The 12725-nt window shown below is 38.3% G+C and overlaps 1 protein-coding gene across 2 annotated transcripts in view; it reads left to right on the forward strand.

Annotated features, from left to right (window-relative positions):
- Nucleotides 1-362: 362 nt before the first annotated feature.
- The window catches only part of LOC113045049 (adenylate cyclase type 8-like), a 46060-nt gene continuing 33697 nt past the window's right edge, over nt 363-12725 (forward strand). For both annotated transcript variants that reach the window (XM_026205172.1, XM_026205174.1), the window contains exons 1-3: nt 363-1991; nt 9603-9752; nt 11584-11714. In XM_026205172.1, the coding sequence (XP_026060957.1) occupies nt 1125-1991; nt 9603-9752; nt 11584-11714 (1148 nt within the window). In that variant the 5' untranslated portion in view covers nt 363-1124. The remainder of the gene's footprint in view (nt 1992-9602; nt 9753-11583; nt 11715-12725) is intronic.

The raw sequence follows: 12725 nt of genomic DNA on the forward strand, positions 1-12725 counted from the left end.
GCCTTTCTGTGCAAAGAGGAGCCATAGGCTATTCTGTAGTTTTATTGGTATTATTTATGCCTATAGTGTGTTATTAATAATAAATGAATAATCATCTCAGTGTTCATTTTGATTTTGGTTAAACTGATCTATTTTCTTTTTTTGAACGCAAACATAGCCTAAATTATTTTCTTAAATGCTTTGTGTTCCCCCACTGTCCTGACAGCGCGCGTTCATCTGAGGTGCTCAGGACCGAAACAAAAGCTGCGCACGGGGAGGAAAAAGAGGCAAGGAGCTCGTGACGTCGGGAGGACTAAGTCACACACACACACGCACACACACACACACACACACACACCTCCTCCCTTCTCTCTTTAGCTCAGTGTAAATACCATCTCCACCAGATGAGCGCGGACGCACTGAATGCTTCTGTATAACATCACAGAAGCTTTCTGAATCATCACTGACTGATACAAACATTTCTGTAGTTTATCCTTGCTCGCTTGCTTGTTTGTTTGTTTTATGTGATATTATTCTTGGATTTCATCACTCCATATCCTTCGCGATCGTTTGTGCTATTGTAGACCCCCAAAACTGACAAAGAGGAATGTCTTCTCGACACCCCTCCAACCCAAAGCTCACTTCTGGATGTGAGAAAGATTCCTGAAGACAGTTCTTAAGGGGAAAACATAGGCTAGCACAGAAGACGCACATATAGTAAAAGACTGGACTGTACCGCGGGATGGTGTTGTGAAAAGGACTCTTAACATTGTATGTGCACTTTGGTTACGTTAAAGAGAAAAGAGCCACACCAAGACCTTCTGCGGCAGCGCAGACAACGGGGGGCATTTTCTTCGTCAGAACGCGTTAAGATGCTCTGTTTTTCAGCATGCCAGCGGGCGCATGCCATGCTGTAGTGATGCGCAGCCAAATGGCACGAGCCAGCGCAACCGAATCGCTCTGACGTTCACGGAGGACAAGACGTATGATGATGAGCGGCAGCTGCCGTGGGACCAGTCTCCTTGTCCCGATGCGTTCTCCACTATCCGTTCGGTTCGCCTTCATTCTTCCTCTCACACACCTGCTCGTCTTCGCTTTCTCTGTTCTAGGAACGCGCGTGGGTAAATAGAACCGCGTTAGGAACAATGGAGTTGTCTGAGGTTCGCTGTTCCAGTGCGAGCGAGGAGCTGTACACCATCAACAAGACCCCCAGCAACAACAACGGGAACCGACCGAAGCGCCTGCTCTGGCAGAACGCCGTGCGACACATCACCGAGCAGCGCTTCATTCACGAGCACAGCCCTAAACCCGTCTCACCGGACGAGCCTCACGCGCAGGGCTCGCGCAAGCAGTCCGCCGGCAGGACTTCGGTGAGCGACCGGCACAATAACGGCGGTACTAAAGTCTTCCCCGAGCGCTCGAGCAGCGACCTGGGTTTCCTGCAGATCGACTGCGCACCCAGCAACTCCGACTTCTTTCTGAGCTGGGGCTACACGTACCGCGGGGTCATCTTCCCCACGCTGCGCTACGCCTTCAAGTCCAGGGACCTCGAGCGCCTGTACCAGCGCTACTTCCTGGGCCAGCGACGGAAGTCGGTGGTGGTCATGAACATTCTGGACGTGGTGACCAAGCTGACCCTGCTCGTGCTGCACCTGACCCTGGCGTCCACACCGATGGACCCGATCAAAGGAATGCTGCTCGGCTTCTTCACGGGCATCGAGGTGGTCATCTGCGCTCTGGTGGTGGTACGCAAAGACACAAGCTCGCACGGTTACCTGCAGTACAGCGGAGCGGTGACCTGGGTCGCCATGGCCACGCAGATCCTTGCGACGGGACTGGGCTACGGTTTGCTCGGGGATGGGATAGGGTACGTGCTCTTCACGCTCTTTGCTACCTACAGCATGCTTCCGCTGCCTCTCACCTGGGCCATCGTAGCGGGACTGCTGACCTCCGCGCTGCACATCGCGATCCAGCTGTTGGTGCCCCCTCGAGCACAGATCTCCACGAATCAGGTGAGACAGAGAAATGTGATATTGTATCATGCCACGTTTGGGTGCAACACTGGATGTTTCCTGTGCTCGAGGTATTTAACCAAAGCGCAACGGTTGCTGTCCATCCAACGTGGTGCTGAAAGTGACATTGTAAGGTCGTTCTTCGCAGACTGCGTCGTGTTGTTGTCTGATACTAACGGCTTGTTTTTGCGGTTTAAATTTTATAGAGGTCACTAAAGGTCAAGAATAGCTTGTGAATGCGGCAAAGCAGTCATATTAGAGCACTGCAGTCACTCACACATTTTAGTAACATCTGATGAGAGCTTGAGCATTGTGAGCTCTTCACATTTATTTGTAAAGACATATTTGCAAAACAAATAGTGTATATTTACAAAAACTAAAATTACTAAAATATGAGAGAATTAAAGGAATAGTTCACACAAAAAAAACATACATTGCTGTCTTGTGCAACACAAAAGAAGATATTTTGAAAAATGTCTTTTTACATTTAAAGGCAATGGGTTTCAAAGTAGTTTGGACACCAGTGTTCTTCAGCATTTCTTCTTTCGTGCTCCACAGTGTTCATACAGGTTTTGGTCAATATGATTTGTATTTTTAGGTGAACTATCCCTTATACATTGCATTGACATGGTTGCATGTGTTTGTGTACCGATCAGCAAAGTCTCTTTTTCTCTCTGTCAGATGCTAAGAGATTCTAAATGATAAGATGACCTGAGGTCATTCCACTCCACATGTGATCATATCACATTTAAATTGAGTCATAGTGGCACTACAGTTATTTTGTGGCTTTCACCTGCACACAAACACAGACCCACACACACACACATGCTGTACACAGACAAGCGAATGTGCTGTACACAAAAACCAGTGCACAGACACACTCAACAGTGAGGAGACAGGAAGCCATGCAAGTTAATTATAGTGTGCAAAAATTATTCACTGTGATCACAGCAGAGAGAGGCAGACAGACAGAGTTGTTTGGTGTCCTCTCACACACAGATTTAGGCTATATCCAGATGTCTGTATGCAGATTCAGGTCAAAATAGCCAAACTCAGCCAATCATACCCAAATATATGTGTGTGTGTATGTCCAAGCAGTGGTTGAAGATGCTGTGAGGTAGACTGTAAAAATAGCAAGTGTGGGAGGGAGATATGGAGAAGGGCTCTCTGACTCACACACTTGTCTGCCAGCCACTCTTCGTTTCCCATCTCTGTTTCCCTCTCTTTTGCTCATACTGCAGGACATGCTCTCACACACACACACACCCTCAGACCTGACTGCACACCTGCTTCGGTGTTTAGTGCTACGTATGTAGAATGTCGTCAGTGCCTGGGTAAGATGGACGTCAGTTAGCATGCGTTTGCTTTCTTGTGCTTTCTCTGGGTTTATGGAAACTCATGCAGGGTCTCATTCAATCATTTATAAGGCACTTCACAAACTCCACCCGACTAGTGTGAGAGTGCTGTGTGCAGTAGGACAGATTGTCGATAGATAAAGTGCAGGGTGTTGATGTGGGTCAGAAGAGTATTTCCTGCTTTCAGTATGAGAGGTTGTGAGTTCAAATCTTGCTTGACTGGCAATAAATACACCCACACACATATGTATATATCATGTTAGTACATTTAAAAAAAATTTAAAATATTCTGTGCTCACTGCAAGGCTGCATTTATTTGATTAATAATACAGTAAAACAGTAATATTGTGAAATATTATTACAATTTAAAATAATTGTTTTCTATTTGAAAATATTTAACATTTTAATTTATTTCTGTGATTGTAAAGCCACATTTTCTTATTATTATCAGTGTTGAAAAAAGCTTTTTTAATACTTTTGTGGAAACTGACTTTTTTTAATAAAATTTTGTTCAATTGAATGCATCCTTGCTGAATAAAAGTATTAATGTAAAAAAAAAAAAGAAGAAGAATAATAATAGTGATTACAGACATATTATATATATGGTACATGTCATTATAATACATGTATTATACATGTTATTATTATAGTAGATAGTTAATACAGTGAAATTCATCAGCTGACTTTATCCACTAAAAATGCCCTTGAGAGCAATTGGTTAAAATTATTAAAAACATAATAAAAAAAATCATTTGTTTGCAGATATGACTTGGTTCAATATTTTCTATCTAATACAATGAAATCCAGACTTAAGTGGACATAAGGGTCCAAAATATATATGCTAATATTTTTCATATAGCTAAAGGTAGCATCTTTTGTCGCATTTTGTTTTGTTGAACAGAGAAGTAGAGCACTGTTTGTGGGGGCAGCGCTCCGTGCCGAGTATTGCCCTACATATGCCGTGATCTGCTATTGACTTGAGGGAAAGATGATACTTAATATAACAAAGTTTAGTTTAAGCAAAGGATTTGGAGTAAAATAATTTTAGACAGCTTGCTGCAGCTGCTGTTTTTTTAGAAAACGTCACATATTTTTAAAAAGGCGGAATTTTGGTACAGATTTGAGGGGGGTTAGATTAAATAAATGGGGTCTAGCAAAGCCTATGACACAATATCCAGTGTGCAGAAACTTTACTGTACACACTTTTTGTACGGTGAGCACACACAGAACACATTTATGGTCCATTTTGCTCATGGAGATTTTCACACATGTACAGAGATCAATAACAGCAGGCTGCCTGGTCAATTAAAAGTTTTTATGTCTGAGTGATTAATAATGTATTTTTCAATCTAGCACTTGATTGCTGACATTGTAGATGGTCCTGCCGTGTAATCAGAACCTTCAGAACAATCGGCTGCTGCTTACAATGACAGCGTAAAGTTGTCCTGAGATCAGTATTACACTGTAGAGGGCCACACGATCTGGATTAGTAGGTAACGGTCCGATGCATCAGGTTTGATTAGGGAAAATATCTGAGACAGACCTCAACAGCTTCCAGCAAAGACGCTGGATCATCCTAGTTTTACATTAAAGAAATGGCAGAAAGCCAGAATGGAAATGCAGTGTTGAGTTTTTGGCTTCATAATAGAGCTCAGTAATATTTAATTTGACACAACAATGACACAATGAGTGATGGATAAAAGTAGACTCTACTGTTCAAAATGAATCTAAATACTGTTTTGAATCTAAATTCTGTGTTAATATAATAATATCAACAACTGATCGAAATGCTGTTGTGTCCTGGGTATCAGTTAGTAACCTCTCAGGAAACATTTCCAGTGGAATTAAAACACCAAAATATTAAACTGACTCAATAATCAAACTAAATACAGCATCTACTCTTACCATTACAGTCATTTAAAATAGATTAGATTAACCCTGACCGCATCGGTGAAAAGTGCTGGGAATAAAATTAGTAAAAGTTCTCTTCTGTGCTCTTCGTCTTCTGTATAGCACTTAAAGGACTTAGCTGTCAGGGGAATATGTTGTGGGGTTTAAAAGAATAGTTCATCCAAAAATGAAAATTTGCTATAAGTTTACTCAAACACATCTCACATCTAAGAACATATTTAGAAAAATTGAGCAGCACTTGCTCACCAGTGGATCCTTTGCAGTGAATAGGTGCCATCATAATGAGAGTCAAAACAACTGGGGAAAACATGGCTCCAGTATATTAGTATATGTTTTATGAATTAAAAAAAAAGTTTTTTAAGACATTTTGAACTTAAAACCATTGCGTCATGGGTAAAATATGGGATCAATTCATAATATAATTTTTCCCGTGAAAATGTCATCTCAACTGTATCAGGAGAGAAATATGAACAGATAAGGCATGTGGAAATAGTACAAAACAGTTCTAAACAAATGTGTCAGTGGATTTGGATGTGAGATGACAACAAGGTCTTGACTTTGTTTGCTGGAGGAAGCAATATTATGGGTGACAGAATCGACACACATTTTGTAAAAGTGAAAGTTTTAACTTCAAATGCCTTAATGATGAATCTCTTTCATACAAACACACAGCTTTTCACTTCACAAGATGTTAATTGATGGACTGGAGTCATCTGCTTTACTTGTGGATGTTTTTAATCAGCTGTTGGACTCATTCTGACGGAATCTTATTCTGCAGAGGATCCATTGTTGATCAAGTGATGTAATGCTTTATAATGCGATAAAGAAACAAAGTGATTTATGTCTTGGTTGGCCTAAGAGTGATTAAAAAACAGTTATTCCCAAAGTGCATATATGCTTAGATTCCATAGAGACTGGTTGCAACACACCACTTAAAAAAAGATAGTTTATCAATTGGTCATCATAATGTTTCTGCTCACTGGCTGAATTTTCAGTGGACAGCAGCCCATCTATTGGAAATCTCAGAGGCAGCATTTTACAACTGTAATCAACCCCAGTAATTAAATGGAGTGATAATTAAATCTCAGAACTGCTCCTCAGCATGGTGAAGACTCTCTGGCTGGAGTACGATATTGATATTAACAGTTTCATTAGATCTGTTGGTCTATGAGCCACTATGCAGTTGTGATTTTTATTTTATTTGCTGCAGTCAATAGGAGTCAATCACTCTTAACAATTTCCGCTGGCATGCTGATGGATAGCACTGTGATTATGGTGTTAAAGACTAGTTGAAGTGCACTGTGTGTGCGTGTCTGCTTTGAAGCATTCATTTAAAAGTAAGTGATTTAACTGTAAAGTCAGATTTGTTCTGTTAATTCTCCTGCTGTGTTTAGCTGATGGGCACACACACGCACACACACTCTCTCTCTCTCTGTATGAAGTGTACAGTGGCTCCAAAACATACTTTCATATTTATGTTGTGCATAGAAATTAATATAATTTCATAAGTAAAATACCAATTCAAATGGCATTTATTTTAAATAAAGGTAGCAGAAGCACTATTTTCTGTAGAAACCTGTTCTTACTTTCACCTTTATATCTCACAATTGGACTGTTTCTCATAATTGCAACTTTACATCTAACATTTTGGATTTGATATCTTACAATTGGGACTTTTCTTCTCATAATTGCACCTTTATATTTTACAGGTGCAAATCCATATCTCACATTTGAGACTATTTCTTATAATTGTGACTTTGTGTCTAACAGTTGGGACTAGTTCTCATAATTGAGTCTTATGTCTCACAAATATTTTGATCTTTTAAATCATTAAAATGACATTGGGAAAATCTGTAGATAACTGTAAAGCTAAAAAGAGTAACTGACCATATGGTAATATTTTAACAAAAATGCACAAAGACTCATCTTCATTATTCTGTAGGCTGTCCGTGTTTTCATATGTGGAGAGGGATTTGTGCAATGTGAGTTTATGTTTTTTAAGGTCAGTGATCTGAATTGGAAAAGTCTAAAAATAATGAGCTTTCCTATTAAAACTGTCCACATCACTGACCTCTGTGTGTGTGCTATTGTGTATTATTACACACACGTTGCTAAAGTGCATACTGGTGTTGTTTATGTGTTTGTAAATATAATTTACAATTACAAACAGCAAAGATTACAATTATTAAAAGTCATATTTGAGTAAATTTGCATGCTAGCTTGATCCTTGAATGTTGATGATGTTTACTGCATTCATTCTGCTGTGTTTGTGTGTGTGTACAGTATGTGTGTGTGTACTGGAGGGCTTGTATTAATTAGGGCCTCTGTCTGAAATGGCAGCCCTTTAATGCCCCCGCAGGACAAAAAAGACTGCAGTAATTGAAACTGTAAAGGATGGGGGGCTCGTTAATCAGTCATAAAATTTATATTCCCATGAGGGATGTGTCTCACTGACCTGCACACATACACACGCACACACAAATGCCTGTGAGGCTTTTGTAGTAATAGGTGCGGAGACATGCTTAAACATGTTTCTGCAGTGATTGTTTTAGAGTGTTAATTATTGCAGGTGGTTACATCATACTCTCTGGAGATTTTCGCGACATGTTTGGTAAAGCGTGTGTATTTTTGGATTCCTCTGAGAGGCATGACAGTATATGTTCCAAATGCAGTAAACTAACAGTGTTTGTCTAAATATAAATATGCACCTCTGTGTATAAAACATATTTGCTATGCCTCGGTGGCTACTTTAATGGAAAACAGAAAGAGTGTATCTTATGTTGTTGGTGACTGTATATAATCTTGATATAAAATCAAAACTGCCTAATTAGACACTAATTGTACCTTATAAATACAATATATTCACTCTGTTGAACCCAGGAAATGTATTAGCAGCCAGCCAATTATTCTGGAGATTAAAATTTTTGGAAGGCTTTATCAAGGTTTTATTTTTATTTTTTTTTTGGCTGACTGTCAGTCGTATACGAAAATGTGTCTGCAATTATTAGAAATTCAGTATATTTGATATCTTATTGATTTCAGAGGGCTAACTGGTTTAATCCAGATTCAATATCTTAAACATGTTGTGTCGATTTGCCACCAATCCCCAATTTTCTCAGACTCTGTGTGACTCCCCCTAGTGGAAAGGCTGAATGACTCCTTGGTTTTTTCGCTTGGTTTCTACTGGGTTGTAATGCAGATCAGAAAATGGAAAGCAATTGGAAATGCATGGTACGAGAACAGCTGTTGCCTAAAGGATAATTCATGTTATTATTTTTTCAAGCTAAAACATGCAAATAACTTGAAGTGAGTGACGTGTTTGTAAATGTGATTTTGTTTGTTCAGTGCTAATTTAGTTGTGCATAAGATATGCAAGGAAGACAAAAACCCGCACTGGAAAATCAGCATGGTTTTAGCTTCATATAGACTCAAAATATTTTGACAGATTCGTCAAAAGAAGATATCTAAGTAATTATTTGAATTATGAATTTAAGAATCTAAACAGTGACACAATTAACAGTTAAAAAATTGGACCTGAAAAGTGAACACACAAGACGTTTTTTTTCAAACCTCTTTGCTTTTGCTTTTAAATGAGGACATTTAAAATAATAGTATGCTTATTTACTGTAAAATATTGTACTCTGCCTCCAGTATATGACTGACATTTATTAATTTCACGTTAATGTGCAATTATGTATGCACATGTGTGTCTCTGTGTGTGTTTGTGTGAAATAGAGGGAAAGATGACCTTTAGCTTCCGTCTCCCAGGGAATAGTATTGCATTTAAATTAAAATAAGCATTTAAGTATTTTTCTCTTGTCTTGTATGCTTATACTCAGGGTCTGAAATATACACTTGCCAAATGCAAAAGAAAAGAAAAAAAGCCTTTGGCGAGTAAATAAACTTACTTGGCAGTGGCTGGAATCTGCTAAATGAGGAAATATTATTTACATTAATCCACCAAAATAGGACAAAACCACTCTTTCTCTACTTGTTTGAGTCAGTGTGCAGGTTCATCTTGCACGATAAAGCTGGCACTGCACAGTGAACAGCAAACAGCAAAATGATCCCATTGTCATAATGCCAAAAATAAAGTTTTTGTAAAAATTCAGCTTATTTATTGCTGGAATTTTTTTTTAATTCAATCGCCATTAGCTAATGTTTCTAAATATTGCTTTTGGACACTATTTATGCTGTTTTTGTGTTCGAGTTTCCGGTGTAAAATAAATTCCACACATGGTCATATACAGCTGATAAATGGATGTAGAGTAGTTTCACCTGCAGTTTAGCCCTCTAATTGCTTAAGGTTGGTAAACTTCTCTGTTTTTCTTCTCTCTCTCTTCAGCTGTTAGCTCAGGTGCTGCTGTTCTTATGTATAAACACTGCAGGGATGTTTATCAGCTACCTGTCAGACCGCGCCCAGCGCCAGGCCTTTCTGGAGACACGCAGGTGCATCGAGGCACGTCTCCGCCTGGAGACCGAGAACCAGCGACAGGTTAGTGTCCGCAAACTTTAAAAAAGTTTCCTTTACACCCACTCGCGTGACACGTGTTTGTGGCTCATGTACTTCAGGATGTTTCCAAGTACGTGTGGTAAACAAAGTAACATCATCAACAAATTGCAATGCTAACCATACTTTCTGGCCAATTATACCAATTACTTTTAGTGTTAGACATGTACTGTATCGGTCATACAGACCAATTAATTTAATTAATTCAATCAATTAATTATTTGACAATTTTGTTAACTGTCTTTTATTCTGCCAGCAGCTTTGTCAGTGGAGGGTAAACCATTTCTGTTTTTAAATTTAAAGAAATAATTGTATAAGTTTTTGCTATGAATGTGCTTGAATTCTGTTTCACATTGGCATTGTATTGGCCACTGCCATCCGTTCAACTATCCTCATTGACAAAAAAAACATTGGTTATTATCAATGAAAAAGCAATTGTGCTGTCAGATTTTGTTTTTATTGAACATGTAATTTTTTTCAGGATTCTTTAAGAAAAATAGTTCAAAGGAACAACATTTATTGGAAATAGAAATCTTAATAAAATAGCATAAATGTATCTCCTGTCACTTTTGATTTAGTTTAATACCTGAAAAATATTCAGTACCTTTCCAAAACAATCTGTCTGACCCCAACCTTTTAAAAGTGTGCACACTCATGCACAAACGCAATGTTGCTATATCACACTTCTTCACCAGCAACGGGCTGCAGTGGGTGAGAGTAATTGATTTAAAGATGAGAACAGCATCTCATGGGCACAGAAGGCTAGTGTAGAAAGGTTTCGAGACTCCTTAGGGAATCTCTCTCCATCTCCACCCTCCCCCACCCATCTCTTTCTCTGAGAGCTCTCCGGCTGTTTGCTGAAGTGGGTTTTATTTGCCAGTCAAGTGGAGCCCATGCTGGTACCACTGTGTGTGTATGTGTGTTTGCATTTCCTCTTCTATTGTATGCCCATCTATCCAAATTGCCCCTGCTTTTAGCCCAGCCAGTGGTTAGAGTACAAACTCTTGCTTTCTGAATGCATATTTGCAGTGCCTGGTCTCTATCCATGCAGCGTTACGAAGGTGAAATATAGCTGAGGTGTGTAATTTTTGAAAATTTGAAAATACTTTCTCCTACCTCAGCCAAACTAATGTGGAGAGGCAGCTGTTTGTGATATTTCTCATAAAAAGAAATATCACAAAATTGCTGTTTCTTTATGCATCTGACCAGCCCAACAATACAATATTGGCTCAACCAATGGCATGGTTTTCGAGTCCAACCAGTGGAAAACTGGGACTGTTTGTTTTGAACTGTTTGTTTAATCTGATTGGAAAAAAATTTTTAGTTATGAAAAATTACACACGTATTTGACAGACATCCTGTATGTTCTTTACAGTGTTTTGCAAAAGCAGGTTGAACTAAATTTTAAATACCTTTAAATTTTGGGGAAATTATGTTAGAGACATTTTTTTATTCAATATGTTATGCATTTATATTTAGCCCTGTGCGCTGGACGCTCTGGGTTATTTAATTGACTGGTGAACCATTAAGGGAACCAACACTGGATAAAAACGACTTTATTGCAGCAAAAAGAAACTGTTGTAATATGTTGGTTTAAAATGATGAAAATAAAGCAAAAAAACTGTTTTTTAATTACCTTATAATTTGGAAGTGGTTTAAAGGTAAGACTGGTAAACTAGCTGAATTGTTGAACAGGTTGAAACTAAAAAGGGAATCGATGTGTATAATATGAAAATTTAGTAAGTGTGCATTGAGTGACTGAATGATTTAAGTCAATGTTTAATGAAGCACTTTACCCATGCTGCACCTGTGTTAGGAGCGTCTGGTCTTGTCGGTGCTGCCACGCTTTGTAGTGCTGGAGATGATTAATGACATGACCAATGTGGAGGACGAGAACCTACAGCACCAGTTTCACCGTATCTACATTCACCGCTATGAGAACGTGAGGTAATTTATTCCACTGTGGTACAGTCATCATGAATAGAATAGAAGAGAGTCAAATGGAATTGAATCAGTCATCCACCATTTAGGCTCGGTCGCCCACTGTTATGGCTCTGTCATCCTTGATTATGGCTGAGTCACTCTCTTTTATAACCCAAACAAGTAGCCCAGCAAAGCACAGTCAGTCACCATAAGAGCACCAAATTGGCTCTAAAAATGCCAGTTCATGGCCATTTGAGCCTAAATGAAGCCATTTTGGCAATTTTAATGGTTTACCCTCATTTTTTTTTTTTGCACTTTTTACTAAATTATTTTATATAATAAGCCTTTATATGTAATAACATGAATATATGCATAGTAATCACAGACAGAATACATGTATTGTCATAAAAATTTTTTTTTTTATCTAAATCTGTTCTTAACTTAATTAATAATTTATGCAAATGCGATGTTCCGCAGCATAATTTTGTAATCATAAGTTTATTTGTGTCGGTACACTACTGTTTACATTTTTAGAGTCAGTAAGGTTTCACTTGCTTACCAAGGCTGCATTTATTTGATCAGAAATCAGTAAAAACAGTGATGATATTGTAAAATATGACAATTTAAACAATTGTTTTCTATTGTATTGTATTTTAATAGTAGACTTTATTCCTGTTATGGCAAATGATCAGTCTTCAGTGTCACATGATCCTTCAGAAATCAGTCAGGCAATATGCTGATCTGGTGATCAAGAAAAATTTCTCATTATTATCAATGTTAAAAACAGTTGCACTGCTTGACATTTTTTCTGAAGCTGTGATTTTATTTTTTATAGGTTTTTTTTTCAGGATTTTGGATCAACTGAATGTTCAGAAGAACAGTATTTATCTGAGATAGATATCTTTTGTAACATTATGAAAGATTTTACTGTCACTTTTTGATCTGATTAATTCATTAAAAAAGCTTGCATAGCTAGTATATTTAAACTTATCAGTACAGTTAGCTGTATTGTATATTTATTATATTATTATATAT

The sequence above is a fragment of the Carassius auratus genome, chromosome 27, assembly GCF_003368295.1.
Source record: "Carassius auratus strain Wakin chromosome 27, ASM336829v1, whole genome shotgun sequence".
NCBI lineage: Eukaryota > Metazoa > Chordata > Actinopteri > Cypriniformes > Cyprinidae > Carassius > Carassius auratus.